Source organism: Falco peregrinus, chromosome Z (assembly GCF_023634155.1).
Source record: "Falco peregrinus isolate bFalPer1 chromosome Z, bFalPer1.pri, whole genome shotgun sequence".
In the NCBI taxonomy this organism is placed as follows: Eukaryota; Metazoa; Chordata; class Aves; order Falconiformes; family Falconidae; genus Falco; species Falco peregrinus.
In genome coordinates, this window is record NC_073739.1 from 55,159,867 (window position 1) to 55,183,982 (window position 24,116).

The window sequence follows — 24,116 nt, forward strand, 5'->3', positions numbered from 1 at the left end:
CTTGACTTTAGTACGGCTTTTGACACTGTCTTGCATAACATCCCCACAGAAAAACTGACAAAGTACAGGTTAGATAATTGCACAGTGAGGTGAAGTGAAAACTGGCTCAACAGCCAGACTTAGAAGGTTCTGATGACCAGCACAAGTCTGATTGGAGGCAAGTCACTACTGGTGTACCCCAGAGGTCAATACTGGGGCTAATACTATTTAACATCTTCATATTGACCCAGATGATGGGACAGAGTGCCCCCTCAGCAAGTTCATAGACGATTCAAAACTGGGAGGAGTGGCTGATACGTGAGATGGTTATACTGCCATTCAGAGGTACCTGGATGGGTTAGGGAATTCATCTGAGAGAAAGATCCACAAGCATAAATGCAAAGCTCTACACCTGGGAAAGAATAAAGGCACCAGTACATGCTGGAGGCTGACGGGCTGCAGAACAGCTCTGAAGAGAAGGACCTGAGGTCCTGATGGACAACATGCTGACCATGATACAGTAACGTCTTGTAGCAAAGGTGGCCAACAGCCTCCTGACAGCATTATGAAGAACACTGCCAGCATGTGGAAGGAGGTGATCTTTTCTCTGAACACAGCACTGATGAGGCCACACCTGGAGTACTGTGTCCAATTCTGGGTTCCCCAGTACCAGCAAGAGATGGACTTACTGGACCAAGTCCAGTGAAGGGCCACGAAGACGATTAGGGGACTGGAGCATCTTTCACATGATGAAAGGCTGAAAGAGCTAGGACTGTTGAGTCTGGAGAAGAAAAGGCTCAGGGAGACCTTATTCATGTGTATAAATACCTGATAGGTGGCAATGAAGAAGACAGAGCCAGACTCTTCTCAGTGGTGCCCAGACACAAGACAAGAGGCAATGGGCAAAAATTAAAATTCATGAAATTTCATTTGAACAGGAAAACACTTTTACTGTAAGGCTGGTCAAACACGTTGCCATGAGAGGTTGTGGAATCTCCATGCTTGAAAGGTATTAAAAATCTGACTGGACACAGTCCAGGGCAACATGTTCTAGCTGACCCTGCTTGAGCAGGGGAAGTTGGACTAGATGTTCCCAAGAGGTCCATTCCAACCTCAACCATTCTGTATGACTCTCTGAAAGAGGAAACATGTCTAGCATGCATTACGATTACACACAGGCCTACTTATTCAATTCAAATGTGCATTTGTGATGCTTGGAAGGTTACCACATTTCTTTTACAAAAGGCAAAATATGTCAAACATCCTGAAGAAAGACACAGGTGAACAGTGAAAACCATCACACACAGACATGCCTAGTCCATTTGCTTGTCACTCATTTCAGCATTACTTGCATAGATACAGCTCGTGCTTTTCTCTTCAAAAGCAGCAAAGCTCTACATATTCTATTGAAGTAACTTCTGCTCTTTATCAATCTTGTTTCTTTTTTCTTGCCTAAAAACATAACATAAAAGTGCAGAAAAAATTAGCTCATCTTTTCTATATAAATTGGATACGTCAAGGACAGAATCAGAGCATCTCCTTCTCATCTCTGTATATGAATTTAACTCCTGTGATATGTGATCTTTAAAATCCAAGCTTGGTTAGCAGTTACAAATGCAGTTTACTCATACTGGAATGTTAAATATTAAAAAGCAGCACAGTATTTTTAACAGCATAAATTCTTGTTCCCTACAAGAGCTGGACAGGGATACATTTATGCTAATGACACAACTTATTTTAATAATGATATAATTTATATAGGTGTTATTTATTTCTGAAGACATAGGCCCAACTACAATCACAAATAAAGGCTTGCTTGAAAAAAGTAATACATTAGTCTTATCTTGGTAGCTTCTCCTGGATCTCCTGTCACAGACTCCAGTTCAACATGGTAAGAGTTCAGTTTTCCTTTGCTTTAAGTCTCATTTCCTCCTCTGTAAAAATGCTGCTGTCCTTTCTATTAATTAAAACACCAAGCCCTTTTTATTCCTGTCTTTTTTCTTCTCTCCTTTACATATAAAAATTGTTCCATCTCCTTTCATTCCTTTGGACACAGCCCTTGGTTATTTTCTGCTGCCACTTCTCACTCTGCCTCTTGCAGCTTTCCTTTCTGGATGTCTCAGTCTTGCAGCTGTTGAAATTCTCCATTTCAGTTCTAACACTGGGTGCCTGTCATCATGCATTACAGGTACACCCCAAGGGCCCTGGCAGCTTCCCTTAGGCTCTTCCTGTCACAGGCCCACTTTGGGGCGCGCTGCTGAAATTAGTGATACTTTTGGCCATGAACTTTGAGGAGACTGGGAGTTTGTATGCAATATCCTATTTCTGAAAGCACTTTCACAGCATGATCTAAATTCACCTTTCATTTTGACAAGATGCTCTCCTTTTCTGTAGTCAAATGTCTGATGTATTTCCATGACCATCCAACCAAACAACAAACACCTGGAAATGAATATGTTCCTGAAATAGAGGCTTTGTGGAGTTGAAAGGGGACAGTATAGTGACAAATGTGTCCTGATGAACTGTAGGAAGCTAAAACAAGATAGCCACAACCTTTGTTCCCTCAGCAAAGGCTTAAAGAATAAAGACAAGTTTGTTTGGCTTTCTTTACCTTTTTTTTTTTAAGAAAGGCTATTTGACATTCCTTTGCTTTGGGCTTGCTTTGGCAAATCTTTCTAAATCTTTCCCTACTGTGTGAGCTGTTAGCAAATTCTGGCATGCCATGGTGGGGTTCCAGATAGCGGCTTGCTTGTTCCTTGCAAAAGAGGGAAGTTTTGCTCTTCTTTCCATAACCCCTTCCTGGCCACACAATCTCCCTCCCCACTCTCTTGCACTTCCCCACAACTCCTTTGCATTAAGCATACCAGATTTGTGGGGGTTTTGTCCTCATTAATGGTTTTCTGTCAGGTCAGTGAATTGAATGGATTCACAGAAGGATCCAGCAAATGCCAGAGCTCATGCAAGGTACCCTGTGGGAGTCTGTTGAGACCAGGGAAGTGTAAGTGAAGGATCTTCTCTTTTTACATCAGTAAACTATGAGATCAGCTCTCCCCTTCTTGTGAAATGGCAGCATGAGAATATTTACAGTAGTTAACTCTGTACCTGAGAATATGCAGTTGCAGCTTTGGGCTTGCAATTTGCAACTGTTTAACCCACTCCTGAAAATGGGGAGAAAAGAGACAGAAGAATCTATAAACATGTAAGTTGTTATCTCACAGCTCTTTATAACTTAATTACCAGATAATGGTGCTAAGCCTTCCAAATCCACTCTTATACACACAAAAGCTTAATCTACATATATGCAATCTATACGTTTCATTATAGAGTTCCATCATATTGTTTTTAAAGGTTATTTCTTTTAGAAAGAAAGCTAAACCACAATGATAATCTCATCAGCTAACAGTACATTTCCAGTCATACCTGTAATCATACTTGATATGATTAATGGCAGAATGATGAGTTTCAGCATTCTCATCAGCACTTCCCCAGGAAAGGAAAAGTAGAATTTATCCAGGTTAGACAGTTTGCCATATTCCCGTACCAGCATGCCAACTCCAATACCTAAAAAGCACATACAAAATGTGACATAAATTAGCAGTACTTTACAGACACGGGGAAAAGGAGGAAAAATAGGATAAGAACAGTAAAACACAAAGAGCGAGCAACAGACACTTTTTTACAGCCATTGTGGAACTTCTAAAGCAAATTAGAGATGCTTCCTTTTCTGTTCTATATATTGATAATAGGCACAGTAATAACACATGTAATTCTGAACTTGAAGGATGTCTTCAGGTGTATCTTTGGACAAATCTGATTCAATCAGTCCAGTCTAGCAGTGACTTTTTACCTGCTTTCACTAGTTCTAGAAGACCTACAACTGGCATTAAGAAAAAATCAATATAGTATATAGACACTACCAAAATTAAAGAAAGCAAGTAAATGGTATAAATATTGTAGATAATTTGTACTGGCAAAAATATATCTACCCAGCAGCAATACTTTCAGTAACTGGTGCTCTATATAATTAAAGAGGAGTGTGATCACAATCACTAAATTAATTTCCAGGAAACTGATCAACAAAAACACACTCAGCCTATTTCACACACATTCCACTACCTGACCAGTCTACAAAATACCATACTATAAGGTTATCAGTGACTGAGCCATGGCACAAGGCACCTTGATACTTCCTCTTATCTCTGGATTAGATGAATTAACAGACAGCTTAGCTTCTGAGACATACCACAGGTAAGAGTTCTACCAAAAGAAAATTAATTATAGACCGAAAGACAAATATCTTCAGTCTGACAGGCAATACTTTTATTTTCCACTTTAACATGATTTTCAAATGAAAATCACTGGTATAGGAAATGTGTTGATCAGTGTTGAGAAAGCATTATGACTGTTGTTCCACATATGAACTTTGTAATGCTTCAGTCCTGGCCAAACTGAGTATCAACAGATCCAATTTCTAACTGGATTCAGTAAAAGACACAGCAACTCTGAACCCTTCATTATCCACAGAGTGCTGAAAGGTCTTATTCATATGAATACCCTCACTGAAGTGAATGGAATTATTTACACCCTTCCATATTTTAATGACATCAATGGTGTATATTTTGCAGCACAATCGTTACAACAGCACAAAAAGGTGCTACCAGCCTACCTTTACCAGCCTCAGTGGCTCATGTAAAGTTGCAGCATCCCAGGAAAGCTGCTATTGCCCAAGCCAAATACACCTCTTATCCCAGTTTTATTTTTTGATGGCATGCAAGGCATTTAAGTTAGATGTTGCTCAAGAAGCTGGTGTAAAGTTTGACTACACAGGCTTATAGGACACATTCCTTATTTTAAGTGATTGAAGTTGTGGAGGCAGACAATACCAGCAGGTTCAAAACCACATTTTAGACAAATCCAGACAACTGGTCTCTACTGTTGATACTGAAGGAAACAGACAGGGATCCCATACCCAATTTTCTACTAAAGAAAGAAACTCATCATTCTTTTCTAGGAACTAAGATTTTTGCAAAAATTCTCCCTAAAGATTTACCATGTTTGTGGTTCATGCTAATTCACACAGTTATTTGCATGTTAGTTGATGCAGAAATGTAAACTAATAGCTTCACAGAATTTGTCTCTGAGAGCACAAAAAGATAATGAAACATTTCTTCTGTGCTCTATCTGCATCTGCAAAAACAAGCTGAAAGAAAACAGGCAGATTATAAACTCCTAACAAGTCTTTCCTGCAATTAAAGAGATGAAAAAAGAAAAAGTTAACTTTTCAGGCAAATAGGCTGCTCTAACTAACTACTAGAATTTCTGATTTAGATGTCATCTATGCCTGGGGTGGTTTGACTCTGGCTGAATGCCAGGAGCCTACCAAAACCACTCTATCACTTCACTCCTCAACTGGACAGGGGAGAGAAAACATAATGGAAGGCGCTTGGGTCGAGATAAGGACAGGGAGATCACTCAGCAATTACCATCACGGGCAAAACAGACCCAACTTGGGAAAATTAGTTTATTACCATTCAAATCACAAAAAAACACCTTCCCCCAACCCCGTCCTTCTTCCTGAGCTTAACTTATTCCTGATTTCATTCCCCTAAGCAGTGCAGAAGAATGGGGGCTGTGGTCAGTTCATCACACGCTGTTTCTGCCACTTCCTCCTCACACTCTTCCCCTGCTCCAGTGTGGGGTTCCTCCCATGGGAGACAGTTCTCCGTGAACTTCTCCAACATGAGTCCTTCCCACAGGCTGCAATTCTTCACATGGTGCTTCATTGTGGGTCCTTTCCATGGGGTGCAGCCCCTCAGGAATGGACTGCTCTAGCATGGGTCCCCTACGGGGTCATAAGCCCTGCCAGCAAACCTGCTTCAGCGCAGACTTCCCACAGGTCACAGACTCCTTTGGGCATCCACCTGCTCTAGCGTGGGGTCCTCCATGGGCTGCAGGCGGAGATCTGCTCCACTGTGGACATCCATGGGCTGCAGGTGGATATCTGCTACACCATGGACTTCCATGGGCTGCAGGGCACAGCCTGCCTCACCATGGTCTTCACCACAGGCCGCAGGGGAATCTCTGCTCCAACACCCGGAGCCCCTCCTCCCCCTCCTTCTTCACTGACCTTGGTGTCTGCAGAGCTGTTGCTCTCACAATAGTCTTTCTTACTCCGCTCTTCTGCTGGTGCATATATTTCCTGCTCCCCTCCCCCACCCCCACCCCCGTTAATATGCTATCCCAGATGCACTACCACCATTGCTTGGCCTTGGCCCATGGCAAGTCCATCTTGGAGGCAGCTGGCATTGGCTCCATGGGACATGGGGGAACCTTCTGGCATCTTCTCACAGAAGCCACTCCTGTAGCCCACCCCTAAATACCTTACCATGCAAACCCATTACAGTGCCAGTGAGCTCGCACAGTTTAAATTCCTTGCGTCAATCTTGAATCTTAATAGCCTTGAAGGTATTTGCAGTATTATGCAAATGTATTTGATCAGTGAATGATAAGACACAATGATGTCTATTACCAATCTAGTGACTGAACTAGAAGTGTGGAAAGTAATTAGCCTGCACTTTAAAATAAACCCCAGCAAGATAAACCTCTGTTTGTAAAATGGTTACATGTACTGAAGTATGTTACCAAGGCTTTGATCCTGAAAACAGCAGCACAAATAGCTGAATCTAAGCATACGGGTAATCTCCATGTCTCAAACTATTCACACAGCTTACAGCAGGCATATGCTTAAATTACAGCAAGACTACACTGTATGTTTATTAAAAGCTGTGTAATGCCACTTTACTTTGCAAAGGTGTGTCTAGGACACGTTCTAACCATGTGCCTTTCATTCTAGGTGGTGACTGTTGTGGGAAGCTGGGAGCTTTGATCATTGTACGTTTAGCAGGATTACTAGCCAGGTAGGAAGATTCACCCTCATTTTTGTTCTTCAGAGTTCTCTTTTCCACTTTAGATTTTACTCTAAAAACCTTCCATGTGCTCTCAAAATTTTAGCAGGTTTTCCTTAATTTTTTTCCCTTATAAATTTATATCCCTTTAATGTTGGGTGGGTTTTTTTTTTGTGAGGGTATTATTTATCTAGCAGCAGTAACTGAGAATAGACTTCCTTATTCCAACAATCTCTTGAAAATACATTATTGCTCTCACTTTCTTGTTCATACTATTCCTTTACCAGACAGAGCACTTGTATCTATATTAATTTGGGTAGTATGCCAAAATACAGTAAAATGCAGCTACCTTTTAATTGGAGCTACCATCTAGCACATGCTGCTTGAATTTACCATATGACTGTAAGAAGAAATTTCATTTTGTAACAAGAAAAGGTTAGAAATTTAGCAGAATAAATTTGCTTATGTACTGGAAATGGACGAATATAGAACTTCCTGATCCTGGTCTCAATATCAAGTTCAACTGGAATTTTCTTCCTGGGAATTAAAATGCACAGGAAAAAATGTGGCCCACTATAAACATATTTCTCATGGTCACCAGCGCTTTTAACATCACACTGATTACTGCAGCCATAAGCAAGCATAGATGGAAGTCTTACAAAATGTTAATTTTTCTACATGAATGCTACTGATACTCCACCATTTCTGGAACTAATTCTTGTATGTGTAATTACTTCTAACAACCACAAAACACCCTATAGTAGGCAAGGCTGCTACTATATATTAGGATTTTTCCTTTCTTTTCATTTGTCTCTTTCATTTATGGAATGATTTAATTCTGCTTTTTTTTAAAGAGCAAAACCTCACTTTTCCTGCTTGCCCTCTTCTTCCTTCCTCAGTTTCAACTACTCCACCTTTCTTCTTGTCCACGCTAAATTGTTGTTGTTTCTTTTCCATCTCCTCTCCTTGCTTTTCCTTCTTGCTCACATTGCTAAGTCAGGTTCTGATTTACACCACAAAAGCAATCCTTTACTTACAGCTCAATGCTATGTACTGCTCAAGGTCCAGATTTCTGCATGCTGGGCAGAAGGGAAGAATTAAGGTGGATAAAACAGTACAATCATGTGTTTTTAATTTTATTTTCTAAGGCAAATAACCCTTTGCAACTGCACATAGTACAGCACACGCTGTACAGCATGGTGTCTACATTTTCTCTCCCAGCAGCCAGACACAGAAAGTGGAAGGTGCAGTCTGGGTCCCTGGGATTGCAATGGATGAAGAGGCCACAGGACAATTCTCTTGTCTGAACCCATATGAAACAACGCATGCCTTGACTGCTTGGTGCTACTTTCCCAGGTGGCACACAGTCTTTTCGCAAGCTTGGTAACAGACAGAAAATCCTTCAAAGAAAGGCTGTAAATGCAAACTAAGAGAAATGAGGGGTGAAGGTGAGAAGAACAAGAGAAGAAAAGCAGAACTCAAGAAAATGACTCAACATGAGCACACCACGAGAAACCTGTTGGCACCCATCTTTCAGGTAGTCTAGCATGAAAAATCAGAGGGAATACAATTGTACGGGGATGACCCATTCTTTGTTGTGTTACCCAGGGAAGGAGGAGCAGGAAGCACTGCGAGGGGATAGCACCTGCAACTGGCTGCACTGCATGTAGCCAGCACTCGATCCATCACATCTGCCAAGCCTTAGGCTTTCTAAGGCCCAGGAGATGATGGCTGTGTGTAGCAATGTGGCAGAACCAGTCTGGCCTTGTATGTGCATCCAGTGAGTGAACCACAGAAATTAAGTAAAATGTGTGTTGGGAGACCATTACGTTGCAGGTTCTGCATTCTGCAAAGCTAACTGTGACATTTGGATATCTGGTGTACACTCATTTATCACAATCTGCCCTACATCTAAAGTATGTATTTTTGCATATTGCTGTTGTTTCTGAAGTGATGTTTCAGGAAAAAGGCAAATTATTTGCATGGGAGCAACTACAGGAGTACTATAGTTTTCTTCAAGTACTGTACTGGAGTTCACGACACATATTTGGAAATGAGTAAGAAAAGAAACACAGAACCTGTTCAGACAAGTTCCATAATCTCTGGGCTCATCTGTAGTAGCACACATGAGGAGTGTCACAGATTGTCCCACAACACTGTAAACTCATAAAAATGTGCTGCCCTCTCAGCAGCCTCCTGAGCAACCACACGTGGAGACTATTCACAGTTTTTCAGGGAGTGATGGCTAAATCCTGAAGCCTTTTTTGTATAATTATGTGGGGTCAACACAATTCAGATCTTTAAATTGAAAACTCAGAAAACCTGGGTAGCTAAATCTGTTCAGGACATGCAGTATGACGTGTCTGTAATTACTTGTTTAATGTCATTACCACTGTGGGTTAGATACTTTTCAGAACCTGATCACATCTTTGATAACAAGATGGCATGACACTATGCACCTTTACTTTCTTTACCTTCATTCACAGGTAAAACAACTCACAATTTAGAAACCAGTAACTGAAGTCCACACATAGGCATACCTGGTCCTATTTCTCACTGAAAGAGAATATAAGGCAGGTGAAATCAGTATCTAACTGGCAGGACTCCCTAACGTGTTATTTTCACTCATGAATGACAACAATGACAATGTGTATGGGATGCACAGTGTTAACTGGCAGGGAATTCTCACTCCGTCAGTGTGCATGACACCACAGAAACAGCACATCACCTTTAACTCCCACTGACTTTATTATGGGAACGATCCTTAGGAATGAACCATAAAGAAAATGAGAAAAAAAATCCTGTGCATATTTCTGGACAAAATTAAAACTGCTTCACAAAATGGTCTGTTCTGAATTACACCACGTCCCTCTCTGTAAACAGCTGTGGTATTTATTTTTCCTGTTTTCATATAATTCCAGCATGTAGAAACTCTTTCTCTGGAGCAAAGGTTGTGATTCTGGCTGATACTGACGGACACTGGGGGAATTATAGAAATTTTGCTTTGATACAGCACTGAAGGAAGAAAAAACATGGGCACGTCTCATAGTTCAAACCTGATATTGTTTAATTGTACTGCAGCAACACGGCTTGTGCTAATAACAAAGTGATTAAGCTCTTCATAATTTCACAAGGTATGCTGTTCACGTTACAAACTAAAATACAATGACTTCTATCATACTGGTGGGTCTTAACTGGATTATCATTACAGTAGATGATTCATAGGACTGACAAGGCTAACAAAGTTCACTGACTTGATCTGAAACACAATACAAAACATTCAATACAAATATGTCCAATTGCAGCACAGGCAGGCAAGATTTTTGCAGTCTGTGATACAGTCCGAGTCCTCTAGTAATATTTTATAAAACCCATTTTGTTTCTCTGAAGTTTCTGTACTATCACTGGCTATCTCTTAACTACAATGAAATACACAGTGCCAACTACAGAACACTAAAATAGAGGACGTAGAGGAAATTATTACTTATAATAACACTTATAAACTTATTTCAGCTTATTAATTCAGGTGTCTCTGCATTTAATATTTTTAAATATTATTCATTTTACTGGTTTACACTCTACTTGACAATTAATATTCCTTCCAATAAACATACTGATGTTACTGGGAAAAACAAGATTCTTAGAAAACTGCAGGCAACTATTGAGGTAGGATTTAGACTCTCTGGGGTATAATTGTATGGCAACTGATCTTAACTCTGTGGATGCTGGTGGTGTCCAGACTACCAGCTTGCTTACAAAGATACATGAAGAAAAGTTCCCTCAGAAATCTTCCAGAAGAAAGTTCCCAAGTCAGATCTTGGTGTATTGAAAAATCTGTAGTAGGAATGTATTACAGGAAGGTGTGCTCATTCCTCTGCTGCAGTGAGACGCCCCTGTGTCCTCTCTGATTAACCTGTTGACAGTGCAGTAGTTGTAAATTCCTTCACACAAAAGACACACTGTCATCTGACTGCAGTGTGAGGAAAGTTCAGGTGGACAGTGACTCCCTGTGATGGACCTTCAGGAATGAAGGGAAGGCACGAATGGCATTGCCCAGAGGGGGGAAAAACAGCTTCTCCAGTGTGGGGTACTCGCCTTGCAGCATGTGTGAAGCCTGCTGCAGCTGACCGAGTCATATAACTCCTGCTGCTTTCGGCGCTGCAGTGGTCTGTATTAGGGCTGGTAACACAGAGCAGCATGTAGCAGTCACTGATAACAGAGAGCGGCCTCTCTGCAATGCAGCCCTGCACAGGACCCACATCACCCTTAATCAAACCAAGGGCAGTTACTTCATTCAGCCAGGAAAAGGGAAATAGTGGCCATTCTCCTGTCACTATGAGTGACCACAGTTCTGCCAGGTGCTGAAGCAGTGCTCCCCCAGAACACCAATGTACTCAACTGTTTGGTAATTTAACAGCGTCTCCTATTGGACCCTTACTTTCCTCTCATTTATCTAAATATGCTGTAGATAAATTTCATGTGTATGTATCTTCCAAATATTTACCATATGCAGATGTAACTTCTATCTGAGAAAGCCAGGATAAAAGAATACAGCTGAAGGAAAGAAAAAAACTTCTCAATTGCACTTCATCTGTATATGTATCTCAATACACTAGCAAAAACTGCCATACAGAACCTACCTATAGGGACAGCCCATTAACAGAAAAAATACAGACAGGTTTTGCAAAGAATTAATTCCTTGGTTAGTCCTTAATTCTATTAAGATAAGTTGTATGAGAAATACAAGTTGCCTCTTTCACAGCTTTTCAACAAACTTGGTGACTCATTAGGTTTGTGAAGTACAGCACTTACAACCTTGAGATAACAAAGGCCATATTACCAAGATTATATCATAAACTAAGTAATCTGGGGAAAAAGACAGCTCTTTCCCAGCAGCTAAACAACCTACATTTCCTCACAAATTTGGATGTGTCCTGGTGAAAGCCCTTGTTCTGCTGGGAAATACCATGTGAAACTCCTTAAGGCTTCAGCAAAAGTGAACTCAAACTGCAACACACAAAGACAGACTGTGGAGTGATGGAAAGAATGAGGAGACTACCTTCTGAAAGGAGATTAAAGAGCTTGGTTTGTCCAACAGGGATGAGTGAGCTAGAATAGCAGAGAAAGAGCAATGTTTTAACAAACGGATGCATATTGATCCTGAATACACTTAGACTGGAAATTGTAAGGCTTTCAACAATCAGAGTGATCAATATAGCTTCCTAGGAGGATGTGCAGCACAATGAAGCCTATCCAGCTTTAAAGTGGAGCATGAGATGTTACAGAAGTTTATGTAAAATGGTGTAACCTGATGCAGCAGTAGACTAGATATGATCACCCAGGAGGTATATTTCTATCCCATATTCCTTTGTTTTACAGTAAAAATGGAATGTAATATGACAACAGTAACTTGCCCTTTTTCTTTTGAAGACCTTCCCCATGACCCCTTTCAGCTGCTACTTCTGAAACCACAACCATTCTCCTTCAGCTCACCCATCTGTAACTTGGGAGCCTTCCATAACTACGACCTCTCTGCAGTCATCCAGACACATACAGGTCTTGTTGCTTCCATACGTTTCTAAATCCACTCAATTTTATAAAACAGTGCTTTCATTTGGACACCTTTTGTCACTCATTTCAGATACTGTCATGTGTCCAGTTCCAGTGTCTAACATTTCACTTACATGGCCTAACATATTACAACACCAATGTCACAATTCTGATGCCACCCAAAAAATTAGAGCTTCTCATTCTTTTCTGTAAAAGCCCACTGGTCTTCTGTTCTCTTTCCACAACATTTGTCTGGTATCCCAAAGCTATATGAACACGCTTGTGCATCCTACACAGCCCAAGAAATACTAGCTCAATACAGCACATCAGGAAAAATATATTTTCATTTAAGACCCTTAAAAACACGAGAAACTAAAGGGTTGGCAATGGTATAAGAAGCGTGAAAAGCTAGTAACTGGGAATATCTGCCAGATTCTGACCCTTGTTACAGCCTCCATTTTAAACTGTGATGAGAGGAAAGGAACAATAAACAGGACATACCGTTCTAGCTGCCCCCTTGGTGGAAGAACAACAGACAGGACATACTGTTCTAGCTATCTCCTTGCTGGAAGGTTGTTGAGAGGAAAGGACAATACACAGGACACACTTTCTAGCTACACCCTTGCTGAAAGGGCAGTGGAATGATTCTGACTGTAACAAATTGAGATAAGCAGCTGGAAAGGCAATTTAGTGGAAACTAAAGAGACACAGACAGTGACATGCAGAAACATCATTATTCTGAAACTAATGAATATATCAAAGTGTTGAGCCACTCCGCATTTTACTTTCTGTCTTTAAAATTAAACTTAGACATTCTTTCAGAATTGCTGCATTTCACAAACTTCTGAACAGACCCCATCCTGTATCAAACTGTATGCAGTGTAACAGAAAAGAACACACAGACAAGTATCACAACTGTCTAAAAGAGGCATAAAAGGCCGCTAGTATCATTTATGCAGCTCTAAATCACAACAGCAAGAAACCAGACTCTTCTGTTAAATTTCCATGATACCACAGTTTATTCAGGATGTCTGGTCTTCACATGTTATAAATTTCAAACTAATAAAATGTTATGCTTCAGCATTCAAGAAAGGAATCAGATGTTTGCTTTATAACTATACTTGTCAAAAACTGACAGGGCAATAATTCCTTTGCTTTAGTATATACCCTTTAATTTTTTTCCTGTTGTGAAGAAAAGAGCTCTGGTTTTGCTAGTGTATTTCAAGAGGCAGTAAATCTGTTTCATTGTTTGTAACCTTCATACTGTATTGTGCAAGCAAAGAGAAATGGTATTGAAGACAGCCTAAACTAAGCTAACAGGCCACTTCTTGGTAAAGGTACAAGGAAGTGGAAATGAAAAACAGTGAAGCTTTACTCCATATCCAGAATGGGCTTTTTATTTTTAAATTACACTTGTCAAGAGACAGAAACAATTTGCTCGAAACTGAAAGACTTTATATGTTCATGGGGTTTAGAGGCTTCAGGACACATTTGCAAAAGAAACTTCCTATCCTCAGGAGTATGGTGAGCTCCCTGGATTCAGGGTGGCCTTCCATGTGGTGAGAGGCTGTCAATAGAGTGATAGGTTACTAATTGTTCTGTTGTTATCTTTGCCCTGCAAGACATTCATTCCTGTAAGAATGCACTGGTTAGCTTCCAGTAATGCTAGCATGTGTTGACACTGCTCACATGGATGAATTTTAGAAGGAACTAGTGCTTATAAAAGCAGCTGTCAATTTCCCTGTATCTGATTACAGTGTCCAGCCCTCAGTTAGTAGTTGTGAATGCACTGGACAATTTTTGTTTCCTCTTTTTAATCACAAGCCTGTGAACATAAAGTGTTCTTATAGGGAGATATTACTAGTTAATACTATAATGTAAAATAATAATTTTCATCAAAACTAAAGAGAATCAATTTTTGACATATGGATTACTGGGGTGATACCATAAAGCACAAAACAGAAGCTCCAGTGGCTGTTCATCACTCATTAAATCCTGGCAAATAGCTATAGCTGCACCACTCAAAGTTTCTGCAGGGTTGGTGTTACAGATAGGAACTATGTATATTTCAATCTTGCTCTCAAGCACAGAGAGAAAAGGAGGTCTGATGCCAGCCTCAATCTTCCAACAAAGGAACTGCACAAGCAAGGTGCCTGATCCTGCACAGGCAGGACACACGTCACTTCAGAGGCGCAAAAGCCAGGTATTCGGGCATGCCGGAGATGTCCACCTCCCTCCCTCCCTCAGTCACTTCACCCCTGCCTCACACCACCGGCTGCCGCTTCCCTGCCCCGCACTCGGCCCGTTCCCCGGGCTGGGCGCAGCCACCTCGGACAGCTCCGCCCGCCGCCGCCCCCCGCCCCGCCGCCCCCCGCGCCGCTCCGCAGATCCGAGGCGCACACAAGGGCGCCGAGAGACGCCCGTACACCTGAAGAGGAGGACGAAGGAGCAAGTTAACGGCAGCGCACAGCGCTCGTCACGGCCTCACGCAGGAACAGCGCTTACACGCCTTCGACGAGCACGATTTACGGCTGGCTGGAGAAGGGATACCTGCCATTCACAATCTCCTGTGACTGATGGCTGTATCGATTTGAAATCGTTCAGCTGTTCATGAGGAGGATGTGAGAAATGCCGTATTTAGTGTCCCACACACGTGCTGTTGAAAGAAAAAGCTTCGAGTGACAGGCAGGCTTACAGGTATCTGAAGTTCTGGATTTGTTTAGGCAGTGACAGACAGACATTCCATTAAGCAACAAGAAAAGAAAAACACTTGTAACCTGCAAATTTATGCAAACTGATTCCCTCAATCATGTTCCCCAGCCACAAAACTATTACAAAAAGGTAATGGTCTAACAGATTACAAAATTTGTGACTACTCAAAAAAATTCCAACCTATTTGTGTTTACTGAGTATGTAAAAGATCTCTGCTGTAGTACAGTGTTCTACCGAAATTCAGTGCCTGAGGCCATACATACTCAAATCACTTACATTTTAATTTCCACTGTAAGAAAAAAGCTGTTGTGCTGAAGAATTGCCCAGGACTACAAGCTATTAGGCTATGACTAGCAGACTAATTAATAAGTATTTACACGTCATCAACCTTTTACCCTCACAACTGGTTTGGTTGCATTGCAGCAGTGATCTCTTGGAGACAAAGTGATGATAAAAAATAGATGCTCTATCAGAATCCTATGAAGTGTGACTTAATCTCTCCCTTTGTAATTGTCCTTTAGACACCTGTTTCAGGATGAGTAAATTTCAGGGATACTTCTGGTTTACTTTGACTTGATTGTGCAAACTGGAAGCAATATAACTTTATTAATGCCTGAAGAAGCACTTGTATTAGGTTGACTTTTAAATTGCTTTTGTTAGCTCATCTGCTTTGGGCTCAATAAGGCCAGCAGAGCAAAAAGATGCAAGATATCCCTCCTTTTGCAGTTACCTACATGAGACTGCTACTATCCTGCCCCTCTTGCCTCCTAGAGAAGGGCAGTGACCCAGGGGAGGCACAGATGAGCCCACATCTCTCCTATACCTCATATAGGTGTCACCAGTCAGCACAGCTGACCCACTGCATGCCCTCAGTATACACTACAAACCAATGAACAACAAACTTGTTCCTCAGGCCCAGTGTTCAGGTAAAGCTATCACTGAAATTATACAAACTGCAAGCCTCAGAATTAGCCCTGAATCTGAAATCCAGTCAGTTTCAGACTCCAAATCTGAGTTCAAAGATCTTTAAATCAGTTTGGTGGTCTGAAACACAATCTCACTAAGGGAAGAAAAATACCCTCTTGAGTCTCAAGTTTTGTTTTCTTTTAATAATACATACACTTGTTTCCACCAAAAAGATGTGACATTAATATATTTTGTGTACAGATTTTAAATAATCTCCCCCAACTGCTATAAAAGAAATTCCAATGTTTTTGAGAATGTGACAGGTAAATGATTGGATGCTTCAAATGTAACACACAAAATAATTGCTTCTATCCTTACTCTTCTTAGGAACAATTGCTTGGACTCCTGAGGGGGGTCTGTCTGCTTCTGTATCTTCTTACCAGAGATACACACAAGATGTAATCAAGAGAACTTTTCAAATTAGTAAGGGTACTACTAGCAAAGATAAGCAAATCTCACTAGGATGCTGACCACGGCTCTGATAATGATAAGCAAAACCCACGATTCCGTATGATACTGCTGGAATATCAGCCACTTTGCAGCACACTGGACAGCTTTTACAGTGCGTTGCCACAGCTTGCTGCATTTGGTATTTCCACTCCTCACTCATGCATACTTTTCTGAAAAGTCTAAACGTATTTTCTGCTTTCAAAATGATGCGATACTCTTCTGTCCACGAACGTTACATTGTTCCTCCAAACAAAGTAGATGTATTAATCTCAAAGCAATTTCCCAGTATATATTTTAAAGGAATAAATAAGTAAATTTAATTATGAAGGGTTTGTGGACTCCAGGTATAATAGAAACTTTCCTCAAGTTCCTGTAATGAAAAGACAACATACAATTCAATTGACCCATCCTTACAAGGGTTTCACTGTTCTCCTTGTGTAACTTACTTCACCTCCAAGAAATACTGAATATGTAGCAGATACACAGCTACTTGCAAAATATAGTTTGGACCAAAACCGAAGAAATTTTTATCAAAGCTCTCTTTGCCGTGTTACAGAGCTCCCCTGGGTTCTGGACTGTTAGTTACAGTGTAGCAGGCAGAGAAGTCCAAAGACATAGGAGGTATCTGGCTGCCTGTCACCTTCCCACCCTGAATTCCCATCTGGCTCTCAGGGAAACTTCATTTCAGATTGATCAGCTTGTAAGATCACATCACACACTTCAGTTTTACCTATGTTCATGGAAGACAATGAGAGGGTAATGTTTCTTAACCACTCCTGTAATTGAGAAGGAAGTATGTCAACTCATAGAAACACACCTGACGTGAAAACCAACTGTACACACACAGAGACACACACATACACCCCTCCAACTGCACAACCAGATTTTCAAAGCAAGCCCTCAGCACTTGGTATACAGAACTCACAAAAATCTTTCCACTTATTGAAGAGGTGAAAAAATCTTTTCACATACTGAATGTGTGGAGGAAAACATGCTTGTATACATAAGTACACCCCTGATTTCAGCTTGTAAATAGCTTGGTGGAATTCCAAAAAGAGTAATTATCTCCTGAACAAACAGGCACAGAAATAGATACGTTCCAGTCAAAATTCAAATCGGCAGAAAAGTAATCTGAAAGAGACCAATCAAGCAGCTAGTGCTGAAAATGAAAGTACTCAAAGCCACACTTCTCTACAGGAGCAATAATGCAAATTAAGCTCTCCTTGCTTAGCATCAGAATAATCACCAGGAGAAAATGAAAAGGGTGTGTGACCAAAATTACATCCTATGGAAAAGTCTCTTTGGCCAAGTCATGTGATGGCTTCTTTTGGCCCTTTTGCCCACCTATATTCTTAATAAGATGGTGTTTGACTCCTTTTGCCCCCAGAAACTGGTCAGCAAGCAGAGAACTCCCCTCTCTTTAGAGTGACACCCCTGAAAATCCTGCTGAAACCTGGGTGGCATCGCTGAACTTGGCCAGTTGCCTTGCTTGGCTCAGGCCATCAGAAGCACCCAATGCCACTGCCACTGTTGTCCTGCCCTGCAGCCTCCACCTCTGCGGGGCCGCCAGCAGCACACCAGCCGAAGGTCAGTCCCGACGCGGCATGCCGCGGTCGCCGCAAACGTGGCCGGGGGCACAGCCTGCCTCGGGTCGGCCGGGGGGACCCGCAGCACCCACGCACCAAGGGCGCACCGTGTCCCGGTGCACTGGGCAGGCTTTTCTTAGCACGGGTTTACACTGCTGATCACCAGACCTTTGTCACACAGGCGGGACGGACGCCTGCAGGGGGGCAGGCCCCGGCGGCCCCGGGCACCCCGCGGCCCGCTGCCGGCCTTACCGCTAGGGGCCGGGGGCCGCTGCGCGCTCACACGCGAAACCCCCTCCGGACCGGCCGCCTCGGCACCGCGCCGCTGCGGACCCGTCCCCCGCGGCCACGGCTACGCGACGCCCGGGAGCACCTCAGCCGGCCTTGCGGGCCGCCGCGGGAGGGCAGCCGGCCCCCTCGCCCGCCGTTAGGGCCGTTAACCTGCCGCGGCACCGGCGGCGGGCGGGACCGGCGAGCGGCGAGGGGACGCGGCTCGTCCCGCACCGCCCGGCCTGCGCCCGCTCCCGCGGCCAAGGAGCGCCCCTCGCTGGCGTCGCCGGGCGCTCCGCTGCGGGGCCCGGTCTGGCGCCGCGCCGGCCTTGCGACGGGCAGGGCTGTAACGTGCCAGGCAAGGCCGGGCGGGGTACGGCGGCGCCGCACTCCCTCTCTGCCGCCCGCCTTCCCCCCACACTCACCCGTCAGCACGGCGGCCACCGTGCTCAGCAGGAGCCAGTTCTTCCTCAGGAAGCCAGGGCAGCCGCATCCTTTCCTGCCCGCCTTCGCCATAGCGGGGGGCGGCGGCGGGGGCGACGGGCCTAGGGAGCTCCACGCCGTGCGGAGCCGAGCCGAGGCGAGCCGAGCCCTGCCCAGCCCAGCCGCGCCGCCCGCCTGCGTGCGCTCCGCACTGCCGCACGCTGCCAGGGGGCCGGCAGCGGTGTCTCACCTCACCTGGCAGGGGACAGCCCGGCCCTCCGCCCGCCCCCGGGCTGCCCGCCCACCGCCCGGCCCACCCCGCCGCGGGCCCGCCGCCGGCCCGCCGCCTCCCAGCCCCCCGGGCCCGCCGCTGCCGCCCGGCCCGCCCCTCCTCGCCGGCCTCCCCCCGGCGCCCGCCGGCGCGGTGCGGGGCGCACGGTGCCCTCCCGGGGGGCAGGGCAGCCCCTCACCCCTCTGACACCAGCGGGCGGTGTGGGGGCCCGCACCTCAGGCAGAGGAGTTGTTCCTGGGTGGTGTTGGTGGCTGCTGGAAAGCCACCAGTGGTTGGGCTGGGGATCATCTCTGGTTAAATATTAAGGGGACATACCCTGCCCTCTACTCCTGGTGGGAAAGCTGGGGGTGGAGAGTACAGAAATGGTTTGTAGGATTTCCTGGTGGGGTTTTATCCCGTTAAATTTAAACACCAAAACTGTGGAGATTCATTTATTTCCCTTTGCAACTCCTTGGCACTGGTCTCCTTCCCCCTCCCCACCCATAAGCACGGTTAAGGTGTGTGTAACATTGCGACCCGATTCCCTGTGGGATTATGGCAGGGCTCTCAGTATCTGTTTATAACCTTGTTGATTACGATTTTCAAACTTGGAGATCAACTGGTAAATGTAAGGGGGTATGTGTGTGGTTTGAGACTGCTGTTGTCCTGCTGAATGACATGAAGGAGAGTGCAGAATGAAAGTCTGTCTTATTTAATTACACTTCACACCATCCGTTCCAAAATGTACACTAGTGAGGTCTGCATGGTTTCTGTCTCTGATGACTGGGTAACTCAGGCCTGGGGCTGATCAGCAAAAACCACAGCTGAAACCTTGTCACATGGACCTGGCTGTTCTGGGTGGCAGTCTGGGGAAAGAGACAAATACGGACTTGCTGAGGCAGGGACGAGCACTGAAATCCACCTGGATGAGGAGCAAGAGCCATCATCTATCCCAAGTGTTAAAACCTGGAGCCAGCTGCATAAATTTATATAAAGACTTCTAAAAAAGTGGCCTTATTTTTCAAATGTGTTAGGCAACTGCAGTAATTTGTCTGCATCTGTCACCATCAGGAGAATTTAATTAAAAAAATAAAAGGAAGCCTAGTGGTTAGAAAGGAAGCAGATGAATAAGCATCATATTAGTTTAATTAAATCATAAAAGGTTCTAGACCACTTAAAAGGAAAGCTGGCATGCTACCATGTTACAAAGCCACAGAAAAAGCAACCCAAAAATAACTAATTGAAAGAAACAGTAAGAAACACCATGACTATGTCCAGACTTTGGAATAGAAATGTGGCAGTGTAAGTGGCATTGAAGAGGCAGAGGAAGAAAAAGGCGCACATAGTTTCAGGATGGGCAGGATCAGGCTTACCCTGTGCGGAAGAGCTGTAGGCTTAATTCTCACTGCCAAAGTGAGATTTTTTTATTTTCTCCCACATATATTGGGAATGTCAGATGTTGCTTTCAGTAGATAAATGGTCTGATTTGTCCCAGGAGGTGGTCAGGTGGTGTGTCTCTGGACAGTAACAACAAAACCAGTGGCAAGACAACTTCAGAGTTTAGGCCTTCCTTTAGTTTTCTGTCTATTCACTTTCTCATGCATCCCTTCCAGCAGCTTAGTCTGCTTTTCTTTTGAGCTGTTTTGGTGAGCTAGAGGTGATAACTGCAAAACGACGGTTCCTGGTAACTAGCTAAAATAAAGTTAGAGTTCTTCTTCCATGGAGTTTCCATCATTTGTGTGTTTCTCTTAATGCTGTAAGTATCCTTTTTTCACATTTAGGATTTGATAGTCCTTTTCTGGAGGAGCTAGAATTGTCTGCAGCACTCTTAGCACAAAAGAAATGTTCTCCTACTGGTACAAAGCAATGTGACTGTAGCTGATATATGCCCACCTGGGGCTTGCAATATTTTAAAGGAGTTGTGCAACCTCAGAAAAAACATAATACAGTTATGCTATAAAATTTGTGAAAGCTAAAGACATAGGTTATTTCCATATTCTGCAACAGTAGAACAATATATATTGACTTGTATTGAAGACCTTCGCATATTTTTGTTTCCTGTCCAAGTACAAAGTTTCTGCTCTTTTCTGCTAGTGTTTTGTCCCTACAAATATTTAAGAAAAAATATTCTTAAATAAATTATTCTTAAATAAAACCAAAATTCTAGGTTTTTTTCTTAGTAAGTTGTCTTTCTTTTTTTCACTTCATCAACTGTAATTCCATGGACGTGACCTTGAAAAAAGAAGTTGACAGCTTATGGCATCCATAGAAACTTAAAGAAGCATTTTAAAAAAGACTTAGGCAGGTGAAATAGAGATGTTTTAAACATCCTGATGAGCAAGCTGGTTTTAATTTGATCTTCCTATTATAGAATGACAGATGTTGGCTTTGATCCTGGAGGTAGAGTCAAGCTGGCAGTTTCTGTATGGGGAGCTATAAAAAAAAACAACCTGTAATAACAGTGTCCCAATAAAATGGAAAAGAATTAAAGGTAGCCCAAGACCGTGGATCATTCTTGCAATGTTGAAGTTATTTTAAAAATGAACTCAGCTATGAAAAAAGACCAGAGGAACTAACAGTTTGGGGGACTAGCTGCCTGGACAGCTACAAAGTACAGCGGCTAAGTAAACAAAAATCTAAATTCTGTTTAAACCATTTTTAGATTTGTGCCATTTTGAAACATCTTGGGATAACTATGAAATTAATAGAATGCACGTGTGAAAAAATGTCAATACACTTCATGTGTATAGAGGATAGGAATGCATTGTTTAGCTATACTGCTCACTGTTCTCAGATCATATCATGGGTAAGATAGTATTGTGTGACAATACGGTTTTATTTTTTGTGTTTAAGAATCTTTTTAATGTTAATGAATCATACAGAGAAATCAGTCTTGAAGATCTGAACATTTGCCTGGGAAAAAATGACATGCATTTACATACATGATTTTTTTTCTTGAAGGCTAAGCTAATCCAGGTTACTTTGTTGCAGACCTAGGATCATACATAAATACATAAACAACTAACACATTGACAAGTTATTGCCCCATGGTGACCTGATAGGTACATAGACCTGTGTCTCAACATTCATTTCTGATCTGTAGTGCCGTCTTAACAACATTTTAAGTGAATTTCTTAGAAACATAGCTAGTAATTTCACTGGCTAGGAATATTTTCTGCTGAGGCATTTGAGTGTTTCAGTGCTGGGAGAGGCAGAGCTCCTACAGGAACATGTACAGTACAGTGTAGTGCACAGTGTAGCAAGTGGGAGCTTGCCTCTTCATACTCCTTAAAATATATCTTCAGACATGGTAGTTAAGAGAGGAAAAACCAATTGAGTTTTACTCATTTAGTCCTTCATCTTTTTATACCTAGGTCAGTCTATTATTGTCATTTGTATAAGCTTTCATGACAGTTGATTTGCTCCATAGAAAACTAATTAAGTGACTTTTCCTTATAGTTTATGGTGACCATATGTAAGAAATTACATCACAGAGAATTGCTGAAACTGTGGGTATTGCATTTTTTAAATGTTTTTGTAAAACAACAGTATTTAGCAAAGATCTTAAAAAAAGGTGCTAATAATTCACCTAGAATGCAGACAGAATAATTGAGTTTGCCTTTTTTGTTTCAGGCTAGTCCACCAGATGAGAAGCTTGCAACTGTCTTTTAATACCATGAAGCCAGGGAGCACATACAAAATTTCAAATCACAGAGTGATCAATTCCTGTCTAATATATCTCATCTTAATAAGAAAATTATCTAATAAAAAGGATGGTATTTCTAAGTACTGTGAATATTTCCAGCTGTCACCCTTTGGCACTGGACCATGTTGCTATACTGGCTTCTTTTATCATTAAAGTAACCAAAATTCTTCTGTCTTCAGAATACAGTAAGTTGATGAGTAAAATCTTTATGGAGTTAACTAAGCATGAGCCATCAAGCACAATGCTTTTATCTCTGAATTCCAGAATTAGGCTATTAGCAAAGTTGCCTTGCTTTCATTCTACTCTTTAGCTTTCTAGCCCAATATGAAGGCTGAAATTAGAGATGGAAATGAAAAGTGTGATTCTGGATGCAGTTCAGTGAAGAGCCAAATGAGGCTCCGGGAAATGCATATTCTTATGTGTATAAGAATACTGTAACTAAGCACCCAAAATTGCTGGATTTTTCTTTATAGCCTGGAACCTGTGCCTCCTGACATCTGACCTTGAAGCTTAACTGCCATATACACTATGTAATATAGCTGGATAAGCCAAAAGAAGAATATTCTGGTGCTGAGCTGACCTGTAAAATAAATAAACAAGACCTCTTTGACAGGTGCTCTGACTGTCCCCAGGGGCAGAGCTGAAGGGGTGCTGGGTTTTATTTTTGGAGCCGATGTTGGTTTTATGGCAGTAATGTCTTTGCACAGAGATCCTGTTCAATCCAGTGTAGGTAGATAAGCTACCAGATCCTTATTGGTGTATTTAACTAATCCAACACACTCCATTAATTTTGAAGGCAGATCTATTTCTATGGTTCTGAATACACAGAGGGATCCTTGTTACCTACCTATAACTTCCAGTAAGACTACCAGTAGATGCTTTATCTTCTGTTTGCATAGTTTTTTCTACTGTCTTACCAAAGACACTCTAAACCTTACAAAATCAGCCATTCTTCTCTGTATTTTCCTCAAACGAGATTTTTCAAGATTGTTGAGTTATTGGTCAAAATTTATTAATTGTAAGTAAAACAGTCTGGATTTGGCCTAAAATAAAGAAGGAGGGGTTTTTTTTTCTTTCTTTCTTTTTTTTTTTTTTAATTAAATGAAATCCTGTGCCAAATCAATGGGATTTATTAACTTTATTAGAGCCATTCCAAAGTTGGATCCAACTTTCTTGGATCACAACTGGGAGGAAGATGACCACTACAGATGGGATTTTTATTTGCTGGTTTATGGTCCTCTAATGCTGAATACCTTGTTCATACCAAACCCTAGTTTTGTTCCACCTCAACTAAATAT

General features: G+C 42.4%; 1 protein-coding gene across 2 annotated transcripts in view; it reads right to left on the minus strand.

Moving 5' to 3' along the window:
• Positions 1-19,416, minus strand: part of SLC1A1 (solute carrier family 1 member 1) — a 59,642-nt gene extending 40,226 nt beyond the window's left edge. Inside the window, exons 1-2 of one of the 2 annotated variants that reach the window (XM_027792749.2) lie at positions 19,348-19,416; positions 3,400-3,540 (exon numbers count right to left, since the gene is read on the minus strand). In XM_027792749.2, the coding sequence (XP_027648550.1) occupies positions 3,400-3,526 (127 nt within the window). In that variant the 5' untranslated portion in view covers positions 3,527-3,540; positions 19,348-19,416. Of the gene's footprint in view, positions 1-3,399; positions 3,541-18,843; positions 19,090-19,347 lie in introns of those variants that run through there. The other variant, XM_055791110.1, reaches the window with a different exon arrangement.
• Between the last annotated feature and the right edge of the window lie 4,700 nt (positions 19,417-24,116).